The sequence below is a fragment of the Myxocyprinus asiaticus genome, chromosome 36, assembly GCF_019703515.2.
Source record: "Myxocyprinus asiaticus isolate MX2 ecotype Aquarium Trade chromosome 36, UBuf_Myxa_2, whole genome shotgun sequence".
Lineage (NCBI taxonomy): Eukaryota > Metazoa > Chordata > Actinopteri > Cypriniformes > Catostomidae > Myxocyprinus > Myxocyprinus asiaticus.
The window spans coordinates 39,212,171-39,239,181 of record NC_059379.1 but is presented as its reverse complement, the minus strand read 5'-3'; the positions used below and the strand labels follow the sequence as shown (position 1 = coordinate 39,239,181).

The 27,011-nt window shown below is 45.5% G+C and overlaps 1 protein-coding gene across 6 annotated transcripts in view; it reads right to left on the bottom strand.

The window, feature by feature from the left end:
* LOC127427119 (transforming growth factor beta-1-induced transcript 1 protein-like) overlaps positions 1-27,011 on the bottom strand; it is a 54,259-nt gene that overhangs the window by 6,935 nt on the left and 20,313 nt on the right. For 2 of the 6 annotated variants that reach the window (XM_051674503.1, XM_051674505.1), the window contains 2 exons: positions 20,683-20,831; positions 16,955-17,688 (listed from right to left, as the gene is read on the bottom strand). In XM_051674503.1, the coding sequence (XP_051530463.1) occupies positions 17,422-17,688; positions 20,683-20,831 (416 nt within the window). In that variant the 3' untranslated portion in view covers positions 16,955-17,421. Of the gene's footprint in view, positions 1-466; positions 2,956-16,954; positions 17,689-20,682; positions 20,832-27,011 lie in introns of those variants that run through there. The other 4 variants (XR_007894903.1, XM_051674507.1, XM_051674504.1 and 1 more) reach the window with 3 other exon arrangements.

Genomic DNA, 27,011 nt, shown 5'->3' with positions numbered 1-27,011 from the left:
TGTAGGTCCTTACAATGCTAGTAAATGGTAACCAGATCTTTGAAGCTCCAAAAACCACTTAAAGGCAACATAAAAGGAATCCATATGACTCCAGTGGTTTAATCCATGTCTTCGGACTTGATATGATAGGTGTGGGTAAGAAACAGATACATAGTTATGTCCTTTTTATTATAAATTCTCCTCCATGCCCAGAAGGTGGCAAGAATGTGAATCGCCAAAAACAAAAGATAAAGAAAGTGAAAGTGGAGATTTATGGTAAAAATGGACTTAAATATTGATCTGTTTCTCACTCACACATATCATATCTCTTCTGAAGAAATGGATTTAACCACTGGAGTCATATTTATTATTTGTATGCTGCCTTAATGTGCTCTTGGAGCCTCAAAGTTCTGGCCACCATTCACTTGCACTGTATGGACATACAAAGCTGAAATATTTTTCTAAAAATCTTTGTTTGTGTTCTGCAGAAGAAATAAAGTCATACACATCTGGTATGGTGAGGGGGTGAGCAAATAATGGAAGAATTTAAATTTTTGTGGTAACTATCCCTTAAATAGACCAGTACTTTTTACTTTTGATACTTAAGTACATTTGAAAGCAAATATTTTTGTACTTTTACTCAAGTGGAAATATAAAAGGAGTAATTTCACTTTTACTGGAGTAATATTTTATCAGGGTATCTGTACTTTTACTCAACTACAGGATTAGTGTACTTTGTCCACCACTGGAGTCTGGGCAAGGTGTTTAACAGCACCCTGAAGAACACTGCATCACTTCAGACAACCAGTAAGGAGTTGGAAGCTTGGTTGAAAGCAGTAGACAAATCAGGACTGCCTGGGAAATTCAATGCCTGGAAATATCAGCATGGCATTTTACCATGAGTCCCCTGGCCCCTACTAGTGTATGAGGTCCCACTGACCACTGTTGAAGGCTTCGAGAGAAGAATAAGCAGCTTCCTATGTAGGTGGCTAGGCCTACCTCGAAGCCTATCCAGCATTGCCTTGTACGAGAGGAAGAACAAACTCCAGCTCCCCTTAAGCAGTCTGACGGAGGAATTCATGGTCACCCGTGCAAGAGAGTACTGCTATACAGAGACTCTAGCGACACCAAGGTCTCCAGAGTGGGCATTGAGGTGAGGATCGTGAGGAAGTGGAGGGCACAGCAGGCAGTCGACCAGGCTGAAGCACAGTTGAGGCATGCAGACCTGGTGGGATCTGTGGCAGTGGGACGAGCCGGGCTGGGTGGCTTTACCAGACCTTGCTACAGTGAAGCCTGGGGGAAAGCGAGGCATCAGTTGGTGCTGGAGGAGGTGCGAGCAGGGGTGGAGGAAGTTCTCTTGGGTAGGATGGCGGGGATGTGGCAGCAGGGTGCGTGGACAAGATGGGAGCAAACACTGGACCAGAAGATCTCTTGGTCAGAGTTCTGGAGGGCCGAACCATCTCAGATTAAGTTTCTGGTCCAGTTAGTCTATGATGTTCTGCCCAGCCCATCAAACCTCTTCTGCTAGGGCTTGGCAGAAACACCAGCATGCCCACTGTGCCAAAAAAGGGATCCCAGGAGCACATATTGAGCTGCTGCCCAAAGGCCCTGGGGCACTACTGCTGGTATCATGACCAGGTCCTGAGGGCATTAACTGATGCCATCTGTGTAGGGATATAAAGTAATAAGCAGAACCTCCCAGCAAAGAAGAGCATCACCTTCGTCAGGGAGGGAGAGTACCCCCATACACAGCCAAGAACAGCAGGTGGGCTCCTTGCCACAGCAGAAGACTGGAAGCTTCTGGTCAACCTACGGAGACAGCTCAGATTCCCAGATACCATTGCATTGACCACCCTCAGACCAGACATGGTCCTGAGGTCTGAAACAACAAGGCAGGTGGTCCTGCAGGAGCTGACGGTCCCCTGGGAAGACCGTATTGAAGAGGTGTATGAGAGGAAGAGGGCCAAGTATGAGGGCTTGGTAGGCGAATGCCGCATTCATGGTTGGAGGGCTAGGTGTGAGCCTGTTGAAGTTGCTTGCAGAGGCTTTGCCAGCCAGTCTCTGTTCAGTGCACTCAAGCTCACTCAATCACAGGGCTGCACAGAAGAAAGGCCATCATGAACATCATGGATGCAGCGGAGAGGGCATCGAGATGGCTATGGATCAAGCGAGGCGATTTGTGGATGACAAAAGCTACTTGGACACAAGCTGGGGCATGATCACCCTCAGCTGGGTGGCCTGGGCGAGGGTTTCTGGGTAGGGTTGCACCAGCTGTGCGTAAGGTCTCATGTGCTCTGAACAACAAATAAAGCTACAAAGAGTAAATATAGAAATATAGTGTAATTCGGCAATATAAAGTACATATGGTTTTCATTTTACAAGTTTATAACATTTATGTTTTTGCAAAAAGGGACATTTCATTTCTTACCACCAAACATGGAAATTGCCCACATTTCTGTTATACAGGCTTTTTTACACTGTCACCCAAAAGTCCTGCTTCATTTTCAATGTTTTTGCAACTCTTCAGAATTTAATAAAATATATGTCAAAATATATGTAATTTAAAAATGTAAATTACAAATAAAATTATCATTACAGTTAATGTTCCTAGAGAAAGAAGTAGTTAAATAAAGAATAAGCATCTAGATGTCACCTGGCTCTTTTTCAACCCACATATGCACTTAAGAGGGGTAAAGTTGCCTATACATTCTAGAGATAAAGCATAATTTTTAATAAAGCTGTTTACTGGGGCCTGGGTAGCTCAGCGAGTAAAGACGATGACTACCACCCCTGGAGTCGCGAGTTCGAATCCAGAGTGTGCTGAGTGGCTCCAGCCAGGTCTCCTAAGCAACCAAATTGGCCCAGTTGCTAGGGAGGGTAGAGTCACATGGGGTAACCTCCTCGTGGTCACTATAATGTGGTTCTCACTCTCGGTGGGGCGCGTGGTGAGTTGTGTGTGGATGCCGCGGAGAATACCTTAATGTAAAGTGGACACAGATGACGCATTTATTAAGGAGTTGCCAACATTAGAAACCTATGTGAATAAAGTTCAGTATGGTTTAATTGTTATCAGGCTTTATTATATGATATATGCTGTGAATAAGCATGAAGAGCTGAAAAGTGTTTTTGCAGAGGACTTTATGTAACTAGGACTAGTTAAGTTGGGACTGCACTCGGCAAAAATATAATAATTGTAATTGTTTCATTATATTATTGTTGACTGTGTACCAGTGGCCCATTTTTGAAGTCACTTTTTATGGAATATTTTAATCTAATATAATATAGGACCGTGTGCATTCTTGTGGTGCCATCAACCAATCAGCGTTTTGATGTTAGACATTTAGTGGCTTATTGACATAGTCCCATGTGGCACAATATATATTTAAATATTTTAACAAGGATGGTCTGCTGCCTAATTTGTGAATAAAGTAATTTATTATTTTCTTTGGTAACATTGAACAGTCAAAATACACTGAGACACATAATAGTATTTTTTGGATGTTTGATAATTGATAGAGCACAAGCACTGATGAATGACATATCTTTGGCTTTACAATTACAAAAGTCTTTAAACAGAATAAGAAAACAGAGAATATATATATATATATATATATATATATATATATATATATATATATATATATATACACAATACTGTGCAAAAGTTTTAGGCACATAAGTTGTTTAACAAAAACATTTGTCTGAAAATGGTTAAGCTTTAGTGTGTCACTAGAAACAAATATTTTTAGACTCCCAAACATTACTTTTGCAAATAGAAAAGATTAGAATAGAAGAACAGGGAGCCCTGCAACAGATGTCATGACCCCCACAAAGCCCCCCACTGAACATCGTGTCAGTCTGAGATTACATAAAGAGACAGAAGCAATTGAGACAGCCTAAATAGATAGAAGAACAGTGGTGAATTCTCCAAGAAGATGGAACATCCTATCTGCCAACAACCAAGAAAAACTGTGTCCAGGTGGACTTTGTATGATGTTAACTGATAAATAAAAACTATTTATGTCATTATTTTTGAAGACATCCTCACTATGCAACATTTTTCACAAGTGCCTACAACTTTTGCACAGTACTGTAGCAGTGAAAAGCTGGAGGAAAAAGCAAATATGTTCAATGGAAAATTTCATTCTGAAAAAAGATGAAGAGGAAAAAATAAGATTGACTCCGTGTTCCACTGAGTGAGCATGCATAAAGGGGCAATTACACTGACAGCGACCTGAAGTCATTCATTTTAAATGAGTTTTGATTTCCAGCGACATGTGCAATAGAGATTGTTGGCGATGCAAAAAAGTTGAGCTGAGATTAAAAGAGATTATTGTTTGTCACTTATACTGGAGGTTGTAAAGCAATATTCTCTGTAAAGCTGATTTGGAACAATATTTAGAATAAGAACTGCTATAAAAATGCATCTGATTTCAATTGAAGATGTTTCTTTTCAGGTTTTTACATGTAACTTTAATATTGTGTAAACACTGTCAACTTAATACAAAGTACAACTGTTCCAGATATTTTAATGAGATTATATTTTACTCATTTATTTTTTTCTTTAGTGCAATAACAATATAAATGGCAAATAATTTTGAAAACAATATGTGTTTATAACATCACGTTTAATATTTTCTCACAAAGTATAAATGGGACTTCAGAAATTAAAATTAAAAGCTCATATTTTGGGGGTCCTTGACGCCAGAAAGTTTGAAAACCCCTGCACTAGATTACTATTGGAATTTCTATTATAATTTGGAATCAATCCTAAAGGATCCTAATGGAATCAAATGACATTCCTTTAACAATCAAATAAAATCACACTGGATAAATTGAAATGAATACAGGATGTTTTGATATGTATTTGGTTCCTAAAGTCCTACTGGAAATTGTGTAATCTTCATCAGAACTATTGCATTGTATTGGAATAATGTCCTGCTGCCGGACAGTTAAAGGAATCACACTGGGAGCTTTAGGAGTTTTTAAATCCTGAAAGACTCTCTTTAAATTGCTTGCGATGTCCAACCGGAGCATTTTTATCCTACTGGTAATTGTAAGTGTAACTGGGCTCTATGTTTTCTAAATTATCTAGTTTTGGTTTTGTGATTTGGTGAAATCCTATAAGAAAGATTCCTTAAGTACTCTTTAGGACTGTGGTCCTCAACTGGTGCATCGTGACCCAAAAAGGGACGCATGTCTGTTCTGATAGAGTCTTAAGCAGCAGGGGGAAAAAACAATGCTAAATGCCAACTATAAAATGTAACTAACCACATAATCGTGCATACATAGGATAGCAAAATATTAGGGTTTGTCAACATTTTTGAGGGATGAGAACACGTTTCCAATATCTTTTGCTCTTGACATCAAAGGCCCAGCTTGGGTATCATGTTACTATACCTACATTTTTGGCAAAATATATTTTTACGTGGCTCGTTGTATATATCGCATCAGTATCCTGGTGAAATAAACAGTACAGGTGCTGCATCAACGACTTTTCTTCACTTTTACACAAATCACGAGTAAAAGGGAAGATTATCAGTTCGTAACCTAAAATTACTTTTCAACCTGTTCCTCACACAATGCTATCTTATGACATCTAAACACTTATGGCATCTAGCGCATGACTTCAAAAGGCAATACATTTTAATGTTTGCATTACATAAACATTTTAGCTCAAGTGATAGAGAGTTGCACTTGTGATGCACACGTGAGTCGAAAGTGTCATAGAAGCACCGCGAAATGCGCCACACAGTGGACATTTCACCTCGAAACTGTCGCAATATGTGTAATGAACCATGTGATGCCATTTAAAAAACAATTACGGCACAGTCACGTAATTTTCAGGAGATCAGGCTGCAAAGGCATTGCGTCCAATCAACCTGTTATATCGGTGCAATTTTCAAATCTGTCACTTGGGCGTAGGCAAACAAATTGGCCAACAAGGACCTGTTGTGTAATATCCCCTCATCCTCAAAACATGAACAAGCCATGTAAGGTAAAAGAAAATTAGAGCGGGGAACACGTGACACCATGCGAGAAGCAGACGTGTGAATCACGAGCTCTGCGCACTTTGCTAGTTTTTAAATTATTTTCATGTTATAATCTGGTAAGGTTCAATAAACCCAATTACATATTTGCTCTTTGAAGTAAACATGGCAAAGAAGTCAAAAGGCACGCTGGGAGAAGAAATCCAGCGTCAACTGTCCAACATCTTGGTGATGCTGACGAAGGTTGTTGCTGACTTGGAGGATCTCGCTGTAATACATTGATCGATTACGGCATTGGAAACAAAATTCTCCGAGTTGGTCACAAGAGTGTCGGATGTTGAGAAACGGATCGATTATCTGGAGAAATCTGAAAGGGAATTATCCGCTAATCCGCCCGCGTCCAAAACAGACTTGGAACACATTTTGGAAAAACTGAAATATCTTGAAAATATGAGTCGAAGGAACAATATACAGATTGTTGGAATTCCTGAGCATGAAGAGGGCAGAGATATGGTGAAATTCCTGGACAAGCTCTTCCCGTGTCTGCTTGACATAACAGGCCATAAGCTGGAAATTGAGCGAGCTCACAGAGTCCCGGCTTGCGGATCTGCTGAGGGAGACAGGCCCTGATCAGTCCTGGCCAAATTTCTGAGATCATCCGATAAAGATCTCGTGTTGCGCCAGGCGAGGAGCAAAGGAAAGCTTTCTTGAAAGAATCACAATATTTTCTTGTTCCCGGACTTTGCGAATTCGACGAGAGAAATGCGATCGGTTCAAGGAATGTAAGAAACTTTTACATCAACGGAAGATCGCATTTGCACTGATGTTTCCGACCAAACTGAGAATAGAAACGAAGGATGGTCGCAAAGTAATTACATGTCCAAAACAGGCACTCTCCTTCATAAATACTTTGGAGTGAGTAAGCCATTTGATGTTTCTTATATTAGTGGTTTGACTCACTGAACATACACTCGATTGTCTGAGGAAGCTGGGCGCCATTTTTTGTTTCTTTTTGCGTTGGCTCTGCCTAGCGGCTGGAGTTTGTTTTGTAGAATGACACTTCCTTCAAGAAACTTTTGCATTGATGGAAGATTGTTTTTACACTGAAATTCCCAGCCAGATTGAGAATGGACACTATGGATGGCCGCAAAATATCTACATGCTCACATAAAGGACGTCTTTTATAAAGTTGACGGACTGAGTAAGTCATGGTGTATTGCGGCCTCTGAGTGAATTTGACTCGCTCAATACATACTTGATCATCCGAGGATTGTTTATTTTCGTGCTGGTTCTGCCTAGCGGCTGAAGTTTGTTTTGTGGAATAACACTCCTTCGGGACAGTTGTGGATGAATCTGTTCGCTCTTTGTGCTTACACCTCCTGTTGGCTGGAGTTTGTTTTTGTGGAGTATTTTTAAGGGACAGTAGAATGATTACATCATCTGCTGAACTCATAAACAGACAGCTCACTGAACAATTGTCTGTCTGTCTGAGGAAACTGAATGGCTTTATATCAGCTGGAGTTTGTTTTGTGGAGGAACACTCCTTCGAGACAGTTCTGTGAATGAATCTACATGTTCTTTGTGTTTATTCTGCCTGTTGGCTGGGGTCTGTTTTACAAAGTATTTTCTGTTATGTAATTTTGCCTCACAAAATCTGTGCAGAAGCACCGGACTTGAGCAATCCGATGGCAAAGTTGTCGCGGGGGCTCTCGTAGGCGTACATGGACCTTTTGAGTTTAGAGGGATTGACGCAGGTTGGCGCTGTCGTGCGCGGGGTTAATGTGCACGTTTTTCTTTTTTTCTGTTTGTTTTGTTCGGGGGGAAGTTCGGAGTTTGATTGTTGCACTAATGGGGAATGTGGTCTGTATAATCTTGTTTTTGACACACAATTTATTTTTTTTATTATATCAATATGTCAAATGTTAATATGAGTAGGTTATTTCTCTCCACATGGAATGTGAATGGGTTGGGGCACCCCATAAAAAGAAGGAAGGTTATTTCTTTTATTAAATGTAAGAAACATGATATAGTGTTTCTTCAAGAAACGCACCTTTCTCCACAGGAAGCTGATAAATTTGGGAAGATATGGGGTGGACATGTTTTCATTAGTGCTGGCTCAAGTAAGAGCAGGGGAGTCATTACATTGATAAGTAAACATCTCAAATTCAAATGTCTCAAACAGATTAATGATAAATTAGGAAGAGTCATTATTGTTTTAGCAGAAATTCAGGGGCAAAGGTTGATTTTGGCTAATATTTACGCACCTAACACTGATGATCAGGGCTTTTTTATAGATATTGAAGGGATGTTGCAAGCTGCTGGCACCCCTCATGATATAATATTGGGAGGAGACTTTAATCTTTTAATGGACTCAGTCCTTGATCATAGTGAAGCAAAATTGTGTAAGTCCCCTAGAGCAACAGTGACACTTCACAGGATGTGTAAAAATCTTGGTCTTACAGATATTAGGAGACTTTTGAACCCATCTGGTAGGGATTATAATTTTTTTTTTCATCAGTTCATAAGATTTATTCTAGAATAGATTTTTTTCTAAATCCCTCATTTCATCTGTTGTTGATTGCTCAATTGGAAACATCTTAGTCTCAGATCACGCCCTGGTGAGTTTAGAGGTGTTGCCACATACGGAGAAAAGAGATCATATAGTTGGTGCTTTAATGTATCCCTTTTGCAAAATCCTGATTTCCAACAAATGTTAAAGACTGAAATCAATGTCTATTTGGAGACCAACTGGTCCTCAGTATCCTCTGTGGGCATGGCTTGGGAGGCACTTAAGGCGGTTCTTAGGGGTCGGATCATACAGTATGCCTCATTCATCAAAAAATCCAAAGCGCGAGAACTCTTGGAATTGGAAGGGAATATTAAAAGTGCCGAGGCAGAGCTGAAGCGCCGAATGTCGTCTGATGGCCTCAGAGAATTGACATGATTGAAATACAGATATAATACCATTTTGTCACGGAAAGTGGAGTTCCCTATCTGTCACTCACTCGACGTTGTGTCGATGTAGTAACACTAGGGGTCACTCTTGGGAGCCCAAGACACCTCTGGTCTTTGATAAAAGGCCAATGAAAATTGGCGAGTGGTATTTGCATACCACTCCCCCGGACATAGGGGTAAAAATGAGCTGGTATGCAACCACTCATTCAGATTTTCTCTTCAGAGCCGAATGGTCATACTCACTGAGCTGAATTCCCACAACTGTTCATTCACCTCTGCTGGATCTGACGGCGCATTTCAGCGGCTTCTCCCCCCTCTGCACTGGTGCACTGCAGAGAATGCCCCTTGGCGCTTCAGCAGAAATAAAAGAGTATATTTGTCTAAAAGAGTATATATCTCTAAAAGAGCGGCACACAAGGAACCTCTTTTTAAAGACGCGTGTTTTTAAAGATGCCTTCCGTTTGTGTGTTATTCCTGGTTGCGCTCGTTATCTCTTGCCTTCTGACGGTTACGATCACTGTCTTTCGTGTCTGGGCACTGCTCACGCAGAGAAAGCGTTCGTGGATGGGTCATGTACTCATTGCGAGAACATGTCCATGGCAGCGATGCGGTCGCGGCTTACCTTCGTAAGAAAGCAAGCCACCCCAGAGGCTCCCAGCTTCGGTCCTTCTACCCACGGGTATGAGGCCAGCGCGGCTAGCACTGGGGCCGATTTGGGGACTCCAATGGGACCACCTCAGCCGGGTATCCCCCCACGGACCTCCCATTCCCCAGCACGCTCGTCTGCCCCGATCGGGCTTCCGGATGAGTCCGCCGGCTCGTCTCACGGCGAGTTTGACCTCTTATTCGGAGCCCGCGAAGGTGATGAGCTCTCGAGCGCAGCATCGGAGAGCGAGCTCGTCCAGTCGGACGTGGAAGCCTCAGCTGGGCTCCTCCCTTCGGGTATGGTCGCCCAGTCACAGACTGACACAGAGATGACGACATGCTTTCCCGGACAGCCGCGAGCGTCGGGCTAGAGTGGAACCCTCCGCTCTCCCCTGAAACCTCGCGGCTCGATGATTGGTTCCTGGGCTCGCGGCGCCGCTCAAATCCATGCCCCGCCCCCGTTCATTTCTTCCCAGAAGTGCATGAAGAGCTGACAAGTTCGTGGGAGGCACTTTTTACTGCCCTGTCCCGATCTTTCAGCTTCCCCGCCCTCACTACCCTCGATGGTGGGGCGGCCAAGGGCTATTCAGCAATCCCCCTGGTGGATAAAGGTGCTTACGGTGCACCTATGCCCGCAGAGTGCTGCCACCTGGCGTGGGCGCCTGTAGGTTTATGTCGTCTCTGATGGCCAAGGCCTACGGTGCCGCTGGACAAGCCGCCTCTGCCCTGCATGCCATGGCTCTCCTGCAAATCCACCAAGCCAAGGCGCTAAAGGAACTGCACGAGAGTAATTCCGTCCCGGGATTGATGCAGAAGCTGCGCCCGGCGACCGACCTCACTCTCCGGGTGACGAAGGTCATGGTGTGGTCTCTCGGGCGGGCGATGTCCACCTTGGTGGTCCAGGAGCGCCACCTTTGGCTCAATGTGGTCGAGATGGGAGAGGCCCAGCCCCGGCGTGAAGCCCACCGCACTCCCATCCTAGATGCTGACGCACTCTAGCGAGCGTCCGGCATCAAGATTGGTTGGCAGCGGTAGACCTGAAGGATGCGTACTTCCACGTCTCGATTCTACCTCGACACAGACCCTCCTGCAGTTTGCATTCACGGGTCGGGCGTATCAGTATAAGGTTCTCCCTTTCAGTCTGTCCTTGTTCCCTCGCGTCTTCACGAAGGTCACAGAGGCAGCCCTTGCCCCGCTAAGGGAAGTGGGCATTCGCATCCTCAATTATCCCAACGGTTGGCTAATCCTAGCTCACTCTCGGGATGTGTTGTGTGCACACAGGGACCTGGTGCTCTCGCACCTCAGCCGACTAGGGCTTCCGGTCAACTGGGAAAAGAGCAAGCTCCTCCCAGTTCAGAGCATCTCTTTTCTCGGTTTGGAGTTGGACTCAGTCTCGTTGACGGTGCGCCTCATGAACGAGCGCGCACAGTCGGTGCTGACCAGTTTGAAGGTGTTAAAACAGAAAACAGCGGTTCCACTGAAACTTTTTCAGAGGCTCCTCATAGGCTTTTTCCATATGGCATCCTCAGCGGTGGCCACTCCGCTCAGGTTGATGCATATGAGACCGCTTCAGCACTGGCTTCAGACTCGAGTCCCGAGATGGGTATGGCGCCGCGGGACACATCGCATGGCCATCACGCCGATCTGTCACCGTCTCTTCAGCCCTTGGACCGACCTCACGTTTCTACGGGCAGGCGTTCCCCTAGAGCAGGTCTCCAGGTGCATCGTGGTCACGACAGACGCCTCCAAAATGGGCTGGGGCACATTAACTGCCTCGAGTTTCTGGCAATTCTGCTCACCCTGTGGAGGTTCCGGCTGTTGATCCAGGGCAAGCATGTGTTAGTTCGGACAGACAACATGGCAACGGTAGCATATGTCAACTGTCAAGGCAGTCTGAGCTCCCACTGTATGTCACAGCTTGCCCGCCGTCTCCTCCTCTGGTGTCAGCAGCACCTCAAGTCGCTGCAAGCCACTCACATCCCGGGCAACCTCAACACTGCAGCGGACGTGCTGTCATGGCAGGTTACCCTCAGGGGAGAGCAAAGACTCCACCCTCAGGTGGTCCAGCTGATCTGGAGTCGATTCTGACAGGCACAGGTAGACCTGTTCACCTCCCATGAATCCTCCCACTGCCCGCTCTGGTACGCCCTGACCGAGGCACCTCTTGGTATAGATGCGCTGGCACACAGCTGGCCCCCTGGACTGCGCAAATATGTTTCCCCTAGTGAGCCTACTTGCACAGACCTTGTGCAAGGTCAGGGAGGACAAGGAGCAAGTCATCCTGGTAGCACCCTACTGGCCCACCCAGACGTGGTTCTCGGACCTCACGCTCCTCATGACAGCCCCCCCTGTCGAATTCCCCTGAGGAAGGACCTTCTTTCTCAGGGACGGGGCACCATCTTGCACCCGCAACCAGACCTCTGGAATCTCCATGTCTGGCCCCTGGACGGGACGCGGAAGACCTAAGCGGTCTACCACCCACGGTGCTTTCCTTCCTGCAGGAGAGGTGAGAAGGGAGGCTGTCCCCTTCCACCTTGAAGGTGTATGTAACCGCTATAGCGGCACACCACGACACAGTGGATGGTAAGTCCTTAGGGAAGCACAACCTGATCATCAGGTTCTTGAGAGGTGCCAGGAGGCTGAATCCCTCCAGACCGCGCCTCGTTCCCTCATGGGACCTCTCTGTAGTTCTTCAGGGTCTACAGAGAGCCCCTTTTGAGCCTTTGCAGTCAGCTGAGCTTAAGGCACTCTCTCCTTGAAGACTGCCCTCCTGACTGTGCTCACTTCCATCAAGAGGGTAGGAGACCTGCAAGCATTCTCTGTCAGCGAAACATGCCTGGAATTCGGTCCGGGCTACTCTAACGTGATCCTGAGACCCCAACTGGGCTATGTGCCCAAGGTTCCCATGACCCCTTTTAGGGACCAGGTGGTGAACCTGCAAGCGCTGCCCCAGGAGGATGCAGACCCAGCCCTGACGTTGCTGTGTCCGGTGCTCGCTTTACGCATCTATTTGGATCGCACACAGAGCTTTAGAGTCTCTGAGCAGCTCTTTGTCTGCTTTGGTGGACAGCGGAAAGGAAGCGCTGTCTCCAAGCAGAGGATCGCCCACTGGCTCATTGACGCCATAATTACCGGTTTCATCCCGTGTAGTGGCACGCACAAGCAGGTAAGTGCGAGACAGCCGGCCGGGTGTATCACTTGCACATAGCACCTTTTACCTCCCCTGAGCTGAAGACGTGTGCCGTTAACTCCCAGTAGTGTTCACAAACTGTGTTCCCTGGTTGACTTCCTCCGAGCCCTGTGGCAGTCGAGTTTTTGGAGAGACTCGCTGCTGGCCCACTACACATGCTAACTAAAGCCCTGTACTGGGGTAGGTGCTCCGCATGTGGCGGTTCCCCATAGGTAACCCCATGCAACGTATATCTTGCGCTAATTTGTTTCCCTGTTGGAAAACTGCATCTTTCTTGGGCAGAGGCCCCTCTGCCCCAGTCTCCATGCTTGTAGTAACTCCTCCCCTGTAGGGTAGGACCTACCATGGAACTTCTCCACATGGCATACTTCCGACATAGCTCGGCAAGACCATGTGACGTATTTCCACTTAAATACCCCCCCTCTATCTGGGCGAGGTGTGGTCTCCGCAGTGTCCTCCCCTTGGGAGGGACACCCCCACGACTAGACCTGGTCGGCCCATTCGGATAATCCCCCTTTTTTTTAGGGAATGGAAAGAAATGGGGATAAAAGGCCACGACTGGGCTAGCCCATCTCTATCTTTTGGGTAGTCGACTTGTCCAAAGGGTCGTTCGACACTTATAACAGTGTTGGGGGAGGTTACGTGTCGGCCTGTTGCGCTGGCTACGAGGCACACAGTGGTCTGCCCGTCACACACCGCCAGTTCACGTAACATGGTTCAGCCAGTTGCGGCGTTTTGTATAGGGACCCCTAGTGTCACTACATCGACACAACGTCGAGTGAGTGACAGATAGGGAACGTCCTGGTTACTTGCGTAACCTCCGTTCCCTGATGGAGGGAACGAGACATTGTGTCCCTCCCGCCACAATGCTGAACTACCCGCTGAAATGGCCGGGACCTTGTCTCGGCTCCTCAGCATAAAACCTGAATGAGTGGTTGCATACCAGCTCCTTTTATACCCGTATGTCTGGGGGAGTGTTATGAAAATACCACTCTCCAATTTTCATTGGCCTTTTATCAAAGACCAGAGGTGTCTTGGGCTCCCAAGAGTGACCCTAGTGTCACTACATCGACACAACATCTCGTTCCCTCCATCAGGGAATGGAGGTTATGCAAGTAACCAGGACGTTTTGGTTATTCAGGGCGAGACAGTCATATTTTGAGTCTGGGGACAAAGCAGGGAAGCTTTTGGCTAGATATATAAAACAGAGAGAGTCTTTTTCTACCATTCCCTCAGTGAAATCTGCTGGAGGTGAAATTTTTACCTCAGCCACTGATATTAATAATGCCTTTAAATAATTCTATCTTGATCTTTATAGTTCCAAGTCTTCGTCTACTGATGAGGATATTAGAAACTTTGTGGAACCATTAGATCTCCCTAAATTGACGACTGAGCAAAAAAACTCTCTTGATTCTGAGATAAACTTGGAGGAGATTGACGAGGTAATTAAGGCCTTACCTACAGGTAAGGCTCCGGGGCCAGATGGTTTTGCCGCTGAATTTTTCAGATCTTATGATACAGAATTGGCTCCACTTTTGTTAGAAGTTTATACAGAATCATTAAAGAAAGGAAAGCTTCTGTCAACCATGACACAAGCCCGGATCAGTCTGATTCTTAAAAAAGACAAAGATCCAAGCGAGTGTAAAAGTTACCGTCCAATTTCCCTGATCCAGCTAGATGTAAACATTTTCAAAACTAGATGTAATCATTGTCAAAAATTTTGGCTAACCGATTAAGTAAAGTTATGACATCTCTTATACATATAGATCAGGTGGGGTTTATTCAGGGCCATAGCTCTTCTGATAACATTAGGCATTTCATCAATATCATGTGGTCAGTAGCGAATGATCAGTCTCTGGTCGCTGCAATCTCACTTGAAGCCGAAAAGGCGTTTGATATGGTAGAATGGGATTATCTTTTTAAGATTTTGGAAATTAATGGGTTCGGGAGTACTTTTATTGGATGGATTAAGTTACTTTACAGACACCCTGTAGCAGTGGTACAAACAAATGGATTAATTTCAGATTATTTTACTCTGAATAGGGGCACTCGGCAGGGTTGCCCTCTTTCCCCATTATTGTTCTGTCTTGCCCTGGAACCATTAGCAACCGTGATAAGAAAGGAGGATGATTTTCCAGGGGTGATGGCGGGAGGTATTGCTTTACGCAGATGATATTTTATTATTTGTCTCTGACCCTACTAGATCTATGCCTTGTCTCCACAGAATTATTAATTCCTTTTCCAAGCTCTCAGGATATAAAGTCAATTGGTCTAAATCCGAAACTTTGGCTCTGACAGCATACTGCCTGGTAACAGCCTTCCAGCTGGGCGCCTTCCAGTGGCCCAAACAGGGCATTAAGTATTTGGGTATTTTATTCCCAGCAAATTTGTCTGATTTAGTTAAACTTAATTTTGACCCTCTAATTAAAGATTTTCAAGCGATGTAGACAGATGGGCTTCATTACATTTATCGATGATTGGGAAGGTTAATGTTATTCAAAATTCAACTACCTGCTACAGTCACTCCCTATAGATGTCCCTCTCTTATTTCAAGCATTTGATAACATAGCGAAGTCCTTCATTTGGAATGGTAAACGTCCCAGACTACATTTCAATAAATTACATAGGCCGACTGATAAAGGTGGGCTAGGCCTACCCAAGACTTTGTTTTTATTATATGCGTTCGGTCTCAGGCATCTGGCTCATTGTTCGCTTCCACCTGAAAGAGCCCCTCCCTGGTTTTCTATTGAACAGGAAGTCCTTGCCCCTATTTCGCCATTGCAAAGCATTTCTATCAAACTAACTGGAGAAACACACCCCGTTATCTCACATTTGCACATGATTTGGACAAGAGTGGCCAGAGTATTTAATTCGGACATTTATTTAAATGTTGCCTCGAGCATATGGCTTAACCCAAAATTATGTATCAAAAAGTCCCCTTTCTGTTGGTCAGAGTGGATTGTGAGGGGGGTTACTACACTCGGCGACCTGTATGAGAGTGGAGTGTTGAGATCTTTTGAGAATTTGGGTCATCATTTTGGGATTCCCAGATCTCAGTTTTATAGGTATTTACAACTGCGCCACATGCTCTGTACTGTTTTTGGGAGTAGCACACCCCCCCCCCCCCACCCAAATGGCAGATACTTTGGGAGAGGTGATTACTGCTTTTGGAAAAGGTCATGAGGCATCAGTGTATTACTCCCTGCTGATTCAGAGTCTGGGGGATGGAGCTTTAACTTCTATTAAGAGATTATGGGAGAAAGATTTGAACTTGGTAATGGAGGATGGAGTGTGGACTAAGATTCTGAAAAATGTCAAGTCTGCATCTAGAGATGCAAGGGTTCGTCTTATGCAATTTAAGATTTTACAAAGATTATATAGGCTTGGTCTTAAAGACACACCCACCTGGTGGCGATGCCAGTCAGAAGTTGGAGACATAACCCATGTTTTTTGGGGATGTGTTAAGATCCAAGACTTTTGGTTAAAGGTTCAGAATTATTTGTGTGACATTCTGTGCACTCAAATTTTACTTTGCCCCAGACTTTGTATTTTGGGCGATGGGGAAGTTATAAATTCAGGGGACAAATTTAAAAAATTGGGTTCTGACTGGCGTGATGATTGGCAGACAAATAATTTTAAGGGGTTGGAAGTCAAATGGAGCACCACCATTTCTGGAGTGGTGTGCGGAGATGGGGAGGGTGGCGGCTTTTGAGAAGATGATAGATGGAAGGCTGGGGCTGGAGGACTTGTTTTTCAAGAAGTGGGGTAGGTATTTGGTGGTTTTGGGGGACTCTGGGGAAGGGATGAGGAGAGAGATGTTTAGTTTAATTATGCATGTTTATTATATATATTTTTATTTTATTTTTTTATTTTATTGTTTGTGTGTGTGTGTGTGTATTATTTTATGTGACCACAGGGGTGTTCTTTGGGGTAGGGTGAGGTTGGTGTTTGGGGAGGGATATTAATGAGGGTTAAAAGTTAAATGTTGATTCGGTGTGTATATGTTGTGTTTTTCTCTGTTGTGTTATTTTATTTGAATCAATAAAAAATGTTAATTACAAAAAAGAAAATGAGACCAAGACTGCATTAAATACGGGTTAATTTGCAACAAGGATGAACGTGGTTTTTGCAGACTACAGTGTGTTTTGTGCTGTGAATTATTGTCTGTAAAGAGCATTAAAATAGAAGAGACATATTGAAACCAAAATTATCCATTTAATTTGGTAAATTAGGTCTATGCATTTTATGTTATAATATAAATCATTTGCAATTTTTGATTTTTTTATGATAACCAATTTGGTTCTGTGTTGGGTCGACACTTGATGTCCAATGTAAAATCAGGGTCCTGAAGCAAAACCAATTGAGACTCACTGCTTAAAAGATCTAGCTTTGTTTTGTGTTGTGTTGGAATCCTAAAATAAATTTCCCATTAGGATCCTTCAGGATTGGTTGCAAATGATGATTCCAAATGAATTCCTTGAGGATATTTTGATGTTCCCTTCTCTGTCTATATAGTTGTTTGGCAATGAAATAACATTTGGCAACATAACTTCTGATCTCTCTGCTTTATCTGCACTTGCTTCCTCATACAAACGTCTTAATAAAGCCGTAAGGCCATTGAGCAATCCGCATCCACCTCCTCATCATCTCATGTCAGTGTTCTCAGCCGAAGAGTTTGATGAAGCAGGGATGGCAGTATGGCTTGTTCTCCTGCTCTTTGAAGCATCCCTTACTGAGGGGTTTCAGGCAAAAGTGGCACACCAGATGGTGCGGGTGAAACTTGGCGCCCATGGCAGTGACACAGCGCCCCAGGATGGGCTGCTGGCATGCCTGGCATACGCTGCCTCTGGACTGGTGGTAGTGGGCTTCACACAAGGGCTGCCCCTCATACTCAAAGAAACTGCCATTCACAAATGGACTATAGCATTCCTGCAATGAGAAAAACGAACAATAGAAGTTGGGTTCAGTTGCTAACATAGAGAGTCATAAATCTTTCTTTTAAATTCAGAAATGGTTTATCTGACATATTTGTTTGTTCCTGTATGTCAAACAAGTTGTTAAAAAGCTTTCTCAAAAACACTTAAGAAACATAACTTCTTCTTGGTGGGGGGTACAGTCTTCCTCATTGATGCCTCCTGCCTAGTTCGCCCATGCCCAGAAATGGCCATGGTTTTCAGCGCTTGTCAGGATAAACAAATCACAGTCAATTGTGATTACTGGATAAGGCCTTTAAATTATTTTTTAGAGATTTTATAAGTAGATTTATCTCCAATAAAACAAAATTGGCAAAAGACAAAGATTTGCAGCTCAATGGAGGACTTGGAGGACATCAAGTGGCCCCTGGAGGCAGAGCAAACTTTTAAGTCTGACTGTACAGTGTAAACCTTATTCACTGTAGCGCCATGTTTAATTTTTGACATGAATATAAACGAGACTGTGAGGGATAGACATACTGTCTCTGTGAATAAGGTCCATTGAAGTCTGAGTGAACTAGACATTTTTTGTTGTTGCACTACAACAAATCAATTCAAAGTTGCATGTGGGATACTCCCACTTATCTTTCTGACTTCTGAGCATGAAGCCATTTCATTGCTCAATGCTCAGAAGACGACATATGAAAAAGTAAATTGGCGATGCTACTGTAGCAGGTGTTTGATGATTCACAAAGAAGTCTACCAGCGACCAAACTGCAGAGATCAACAATGCATAATGCTAGCATTTGTTTCTGCAGGTGTACGGTTGTCAAAAGATTTTTCTCTGCAAATGTTGGCTAAACAGATTTTATTATCATGTAATGTAGGAACTTTAACTCTATAGCTGGGTTTCTATCCACGCTGGTTTATGCTAATTTTGGGATATCGTATGAAAAATTATTGACGAAACACTGAGATGCAAATAAAGTGTCAAAAATGAGGACAAAAAAAACATATACACTCGCATGAGGTGAATACATTCTTTATTCAGTAAGAAGTAGTAATGTCAGAGAATATCGATACATCGATAATTAATCGGAAAATTTTTCTCTACGTTTTTGAGGCATCGATATATTCACAATGGCCGACATTTATATTAGAAGCTTAATTTGTGTGCTTTCCAATTCACAGTCAGCTGGCCTTCCGTTTAATATAGTCTGACGTAATAGCTTTGGGAGACCACAAGGGGGTGATATACATTTACTGTACTCATTACTGAAGGATGCATCGATGCAGTGCAGGTGCCAGACCAAAGTTGTGAATCTAGTCACCATACACACAAAAGTAACAGAGGTTTTTGAACTTCTTCAAGAATATTTTTTATTTTTTTACTTTGATGAGTTTGCAGGTTAAATGAAACTGGTGTAACTGCACAAACGATTAGAAATGGTGATGTTTATTATGCAATTTCTCTCTATGTAGCCTTGAATAGGTTTAATTCAAGCTGTCAAGAAGACATATTTGTAACTGAAAATACATTGTGTAGCCTATATGAAAGATACATATACACAACACATCATCCAGTGATGGCTAGAGTAAATATTCAGAATCAGAATCAGCTTTATTGCCAGGTATGCTTACCCATACAAGGAATTTGTCTTGGTGACAGGAGCTTCCAGTGCACAACAATACAATACAGCAATAAGACATAGATAATCATAACAAATAATTAAAAAACAAATAAAAATAGAATAAAACACAAATTCTAAAATAAAATAAAATATTCAGTGTCCTTTGATAAGGATTTGGGTCGAATTTTAGCAAACGGCAGCAGTGTGCGTACCTTCATAGAACATTATTCGTTCTAATTTTAGAATGCACCATGTCGTCCGCCAGATGCGTCCGGTGTGCGACCCCCTATCATTTACCCTGCTGCTTACACTTAACCAAAGTTGTATTGAGAAATATGTCTAAAGAGACAAAGACTATGAGCAGCCCTATTTACATCTGAAAACATGCCAAAAATCATGGGGAAAATGTTCTGATTATCAATGCATGAAAAAGGCATCGATCCCAAGCCTAGTAAGAACACATGCCACCTACTACGATGAAAACACATTTTTACTCCCAGACATGTAAGCGCAGCATAGTTCTAGCGGGAAGACTAGCAGCTGTACATCATCGCACCATTAGCTAGGTAACTCCTAGCCAATCACATGTAAGCCATTGCTTTATAAGTTTGCTCACAATCTATCACATTGCTGTTTCAGTGTGCTAACACGGCAACCTCCACCACCCCACCACCACCAGTCGAGTCCCGTTCTGCACGGGGGTAGGCTCCTCGCCTCTGCCTCCTATCTCCAGCAGGATATGACAGTTCAGAGTACAACTTCTTAGGACCGCCAGATGTGGCTTACGCCAAAGAGATACATTTCTGTTTTATATTCATCAAATAAATGTCATCTTAAAATTCACTCATGTCTGCGAGTCTTCCTGATAGAAATGAGACATCTGCCACTGAACGCTAGGAAACATGAAGTTCACCAGAGCATTTTGTCTGTGTGCTTTAAACCCTAAGTAATTCATTATATTTAATAAATGAGCCATAGTGGCTTCAACCATTTTCATTTATTTTATGCGGCAGTTTCCCCTGAAGTGTAGAGTTTTCTCTTTATCACATGGAATGGAAACGCTGCTTTGTTCACAAATTGTTTTTACAATATTCTGATTCACTTAAATTCAATTTGCAACTTGGATAGAAAATTATCTATTCATGCATTTGATTAGCTTAACAGTGAATGTTTATCATAAACAATTTTCATCTTTCTATGCCAGCATGCTTGTGTGACATCACCTGCTTCTCAGAAAACTAGAAAAAGTTTTAGATTTAGACACAGGTTTTCAAGCTTAAGTCATGCTTCAAGTGTCGATCTGTTGCAGTTTTCCGAGTTGGAAATGGAAAATTCCACATGATCACACAGACTGTACCTCAGAATCCACTCTCACTCACCCTGCACACAAAGCATTGTGGATGCCACAGAGCACTCAGAGCTGAGATGTAGTTCTCCATGATGGGCTGAGAGCAGCCCTGACAACGAGAGGCAAAGAGAGACAGAAAACACTGTTGGCAGTACTGCTGCCCCTCACGATCATGAAAACCTGACAAGAAGAAGAATGTTGTTTAAGGTCAAAGGGTCCTGGGAGAAGAAACTGATTGAAGTGTGCTATCATTGATACAGAATTATCATTGTAAACTTGCTATTGATTGGGGTCCATTTGTGCCACTAATCAATTGAGAAATTAATAAATAATTTGTTAAAAAGGCCTGTTGATTTACCACCTTTAAGTTTTGAAAAATTTCTATCCGCAAAATAATGGTAAAATTTAGAAATTTACATGTATAAAGATCAAAATCGCATAAAATCCCAAAAGAAATGCAGAATTTTATTGTTCATCGCCATCATCATAAAAAAATTAAATACAAAATAAAAATATTTTGAGATGACTAAGAATACCAGAGGGAGGTGCCATTTTTCAATACCATAGGAGAGTTAAATATATTGGCTTCTAAAGCCATTTTTTTGTATTCTCCAATAAATGTATTGGAATTCTCTGATTTATTATGTTTATTAAATATATTTATCATTTTAATATATTATTAACATAATTTTAATTATACTGAATTATCTTTATTTTGGGGAAAAATGTTCCCAGCAAATATTGATATGTGATTAATTGTGATTAATTTGATTAATTAATCAGAACATCATGTGATTAATTCAATTAATTCAAAGATTTAATCAACTGACAGCCCTACAATTAAACATTTATAAAATGTCTAAATATATGGAAAATTAAAACAAATTGAAAAATAAATAAAACAGAAAACGTCATGGTTACTTGTGTAACCTCCGTTCCCTGATGGAGGGAACGAGATGTTGTGTCGATGTAGTGACACTAGGGGTCACTCTTGGGAGCCCAAGACACCTCTGGTCTTTGATAAAAGGCCAATGAAAATTGGCGAGTGGTATTTGCATGCCACTCCCCCGGACATACGGGTATAAAAGGAGCTGGTATGCAACCACTCATTCAGGTTTTATGCTGAGGAGCCAATATAAGGTCCGGCCATTTCAGCGGGTAGTTCAGCGTTGTGGCAGGAGGGACACAACGTTGAGTGAGTGACATATAGGGAACGTCATGGTTACTTGTGTAATCTCCGTTCCCTGTCGATGTAGTGACACTAGTGGTCCCTATACGAAATGCCACAATTGGCTGAACTGTGTTACGTGAACTGGTGGTGTGTGGTGGGCAGACTACTGCGTGCCTCATAGCCAACACACCAGGTCGACACGTAACCTCCCCCAACATAGTTATGAGTGTCGAACGGCCCTTTGGGGACAAGCGACTACCCAAGAGATAGAGACAGGCTTAACCCAGTAGTGGCCTCTTTTCCCCTTTTCTTTTTTCCACTCCCTAAAAAAGAAGGGGGATTAGCTGACTGGGCCGCCAGGTCTAATCGGGGGGGTGTCCCTCCCAAGGGGAAGACACCACGGAGACCACACCTCGCCAAAAGAGAGGGGGGGATATTTAAGTGGAAGAATACGTCACATGGTCTTTCCAACCATGTGGAGAGTCTTCAAGGTAGATCCTGCCCAATGGGGGAGGAGTTACTACAAACATGGAGACTGGGGCAGAGGGGCTCTGCCCAAGGAAGACGCAGTTTGTCAACAAGGAAACGAATTAGCGGAAGATATATATCGCATGGGGCTAGCCTTACAGGGAACCTATGTAAGGCGCTATGTGAAAGCGATACACCCGGCTGGCTATCCCAGGCTTATCTGCTTGTGTTGCGTGCCACTACCTGGGACGAAACCGGTTCCACCCGGAGGTTGTAGAACCTTGCAAAGGTGCTGGGTGTTGCCCAGCTCGCTGCTCTGCAAATGTCTGTTAGAGAGGCACCCCTGGCCAGGGCCCAGGAAGCCGCTACACCCCTGGTAGAATGGGCTCGAAGCCCTACCGGGGGCGGCATGTCCTGGGCGTGATATGCCATAGTTATGGCGTCAATGAGCCAGTGGGCGATCCTCTGCTTGGAGACAGCGCTTCCTTTCCGCTGTGCACCAAAGCAGACAAAGAGCTGCTCAGAGATTCTAAAGCTCTGCGTGCGATCCAAATAGATGCGTAAAGCGCGCACCGGACACAGCAATGACAGGGCTGGGTCTGCCTCCTCCTGGGGCAGCGCTTGCAGGTTCACCACCTGGTCCCTAAAAGGGGTGGTGGGAACCTTGGGCACATAGCCCGGTCGGGGTTTCAGGATCACGTGAGAGTAACCCGGACCGAACTCCAGGCACGTTTCGCTGACAGAGAATGCTTGCAGGTCTCCTACCCTCTTGATGGAAGTGAGTGCAGTCAGGAGGGCAGTCTTCAAGGAGAGTGCCTTAAGCTCGGCTGACTGCAAAGGCTCAAAGGGTGCTCTCTGTAGACCCTGAAGAACTACAGAGAGGTTCCATGAGGGAATGAGGCGCGGTCTGGAGGGATTCAGCCTCCTGGTGCCTCTTAGGAACCTGATGATCAGGTTGTGCTTCCCTAAGGACTAACCGTCGACTGCGTTGTGGTGTGCTGCTATGGCGGCAACGTACACCTTCAAGGTCCCTTCCAACCTCTCCTGCACGAAGGAAAGCACTGATCCGACTGCGCATCTCTGGCAGTCTTCCTGTCGTGAGGAGTGTGAGGTCCGAGAACCACATCTGGGTGGGCCAGTAGGGTGCTACCAGGACGACCTGCTCCTCGTCCTCCCTGACCTTGCACAGGGTCTGTGCAAGTAGGCTCACTGGGGGAAACACGTATTTGCATAGGCCAGGGGGCCAGCTGTGTGCCAGCGCGTCTATGCCGAGGGGAGCCTTGGTGAGGGCGTACCAGAGCGGGCAGTGGGAGGATTCTTGGGAGTCGAACAGGTCCACCTGTGCCCATCCGAATCGACTCCAAATCAGCTGGACCACCTGAGGGTGGAGTCTCCACTCTCCCCTGAGGGTAACCTGCCGTGACAGCTCGTCCACTGTAGTGTTGAGGTTGCCCGGGATGTGAGTGGCTCGCAGTGACTTGAAGTGCTGCTGACTCCAGAGGAGGAGACAGCGGGCGAGTTGAGACATACAACGAAAGCGCAGACCGCCTTGGCGGTTGACATTTGCTACTGTTGCCGTGTTGTCTGTCCGAACTAACACGTGCTTACCCTGGATCAACGGCCGAAACCTCCGCAGGGTGAGCAGAATTGCCAACAACTCGAGGCAGTTGACGTGTCAATGCAGTCGAGGACCCGTCCAGAGGCCGGCGGCTGGGTACCTGTTGCAAACAGCACCCCAGCCCATTTTGGAGGCATCTGTCATGACCTCGACGCGCCTGGAGACCAGTTCTAGAGGAACACCTGCCCGTAGAAACAAGAGGTCGGTCCAAGGGCTGAATAGACGGTGACAGACCGGCGTGATGACCATCCAATGTGTCCCGTGGCGCCATGCCCATCTCGGGACTCGAGTCTGGAGCCAGTGCTGAAGCAGCCTCATATGCATCAACCCGAGCGGGGTGGCCACCGCCAAGGATGCCATATGCCCCAGGAGCCTCTGAAAAAGTTTCAGTGGAACCGCTGTTTTCTGTTTGAACGCCTTCAAACAGGCCAGCACCGACTGTCATCGTCATCGGACGTACCGGCAGGTGGGGCCTCACGGCGGGGACATCAAAGCACTTACCTGGCTCCTTGTGACCACCCCCAGAACAGCCTGGGACGGGGGAGGAAGAGGCCTGTCCTCGTAACCCGTGGAGACTTCCACATTGGGGGCGGCTGTGTGCCACAGCTGGGCGCTCAGGGGCGGAAAGACCAACGATGGAGCGCCAATCCTGCAAGAAAAAACTCGTGGACAGTAGTCGTGATGACGACCGTGCACACCGGGTATGTGACCCAGGGAGGAAGGAAGCCCCTCTTTTGCTGAACTGTTGGGTACTGCAGCCACTTGGGCATGTGGCGAAATCAAACAAAAAGGCAACAAAAGATTTTCCGCCCGGCCCTCCACCAGGGGATGGAGTGGTCTTCTTACCAGCTCCAGGTGAGTGGGTTCCTTCATCTCTGGGTTGACCGTCTCAGGGGCGCTTTGACGACCTCCCTGGGTTCTTAGGTGCCGACTGTGAGACGGGTGGTGTCTGCTTCCTGCGGTGGGCTCCACGCCGGGGCCGGGCCGAAGGGGCGGGCTGCGGCAGAGCCGGTGCAGTCACCGCAGGGGGACGCCCTTGGCGACGAGCAGACGGGATCTTGAGCCACACCGGGGCAGGATGTGCCGGATTGCCTCTGTCTGCTGCTTCACTGTCGAGAACTGCTGGGCAAAGTCCTCGACAGTGTTGCTGAATAGGCCAGCCTGGGAAATGGGGGCAGCAAGAAACCGTGTCTTCTCGGCCTCACCCATCTCGACCAGGTTGAGCCAAAGGTGGCGTTCCTGGACCACTAGTGTGGCCATCGTCCGCCCGAGAGACCGCGCCGTGACCTTCGTCACTCGGAGAGCGAGGCCGGTCGCCGAGCGCAGTTCCTGCATCAAATCTGGGGCAGAACTACCCTCGTGCAGTTCTTTCAATGCCTTGGCTTGGTGGACCTGCAGGAGAGCCATGGCGTGCAGGGCAGAGGTGGCTTGTCCAGCAGCGCTGTAGGCTTTAGCCGTCAGGGACGACATGAGCCTACAGGGCTTGGACGGGAGCTTTGGGCCTCTGCGCCAGGTGGCGGCGCTCTGCGGGCATAGGTGCACCGCGAGCGCCTTATCCACCGGGGGAATCGCCGTATAGCCCCTGGCCGCCCCACCATCGAGGGTAGTGAGAGCAGGGGAACTGCGGAATTGGGGCCGGGCAGTAAAACGTTCTTCCCATGATTTCGTCAGCTCCTTGTGCACTTCCGGGAAGAATGGCACTGGAGCGGGGTGTGGCTGCTTTGAGCGGCGCCTCGAGCCCAGGAACCAATCATCAAGCCACGAGGGTTCAGGGGAAAGCGGAGGGTTCCACTCTAACCCGACGCTCGCGGCTGCCCGGGAAAGCATGTCCGTCATTTCGGCATCGGCCTGTGACTGGGCAATCGTCCCCAAGGGGGGAAGCCCAGCTGAGCTTCTGTGTCCGACTGGACAAGCCCGCTCTCCAATGCTGCACTCGAGAGCTCATCATCTTCGTGGGCTCTGAACAAGAAGCCAGACTCGCCATGAGACGAGCCGGCGACCTCATCTGGAAGCCCGATTGGGGCAGACGAGCGTGCTGCGGAATGGGAGGTCCGCGGGGGGATACCCGGCGGAGACGATCCCATTGGGGTCCCCAAATCGCCCCCGGTGCTAGCTGCGCTTGCCTCATACCCGTAGGTAGAAGGACCGAGGCGGGGAGCCGCTGGGGTGGCTTGCTTTCTTACGAAAAAAAAAAGCTCTTTCAGAAAATATACTCTCTTGTTTCCTGCCAAAGTGCCCAGGGGCGTTCTCTGCAGTGCACCAGTGCAGAGGGGGGAGAAGCCACTGAAATGCGCCGTCAGATCCAGCAGAGGTGAATGAACAGTAGAATTCAGCTCAATGAGCATGACCGTTCAGCTCCGAAGAGAAAATCTGAATGAGTGGTTGTATACCAGCTCCTTTTATACACGTATGTCCGGGGGAGTGGCATGCAAATACCACTCGCCAAATTTCATTGGCCTTTTATCAAAGACCAGAGGTGCCTCGGGCTCCCAAGAGTGACCCCTAGTGTCACTACATCGACACAACGTCGAGTGAGTGACAGATAGGGAACTCAACTAATTGAAAATAGAATATTCAAATTGACAAACGACAATATAGAAATTATGAGAACATTGAAAATAGTTGGCTCGGTAGAAAACCAATGATGGTATGACAATAAGTCAGTGAATTACAACTTAAATTTTGCTCTGTTCCTCACACAAAGCTATCAAATAGCTTTAGAAGACTTGAAATACAGCACTTGAGTCGCATTAACTACTTTTCTGACATTATGATGGTGCTTTTTCTCTCATTTTTGATGCCTGACAGCCTCGGGTCAATATACTTGCATTGTTTAGAAAAGAGCAGCTTGGACATTCTGCATAGTATCTCCTTTTGTGTTTTACAGAAGAAGAAAATCATTCAGGTTTGGAATGACATAAGAATTTAATTGTTGGGTGAACTATTCATTTGACTGATTTGAGATTGCTCAGTTGACTTCTCAGTTGTACACATGGGCCCTCAAAGTTCTGACATGCTGAGAGGCTAAATTCATATTCATCCTATATTCAGTGTTCTTCACCTAAAGTATTAATGCTATAAAGTTAATGAAATGATTTGGTAT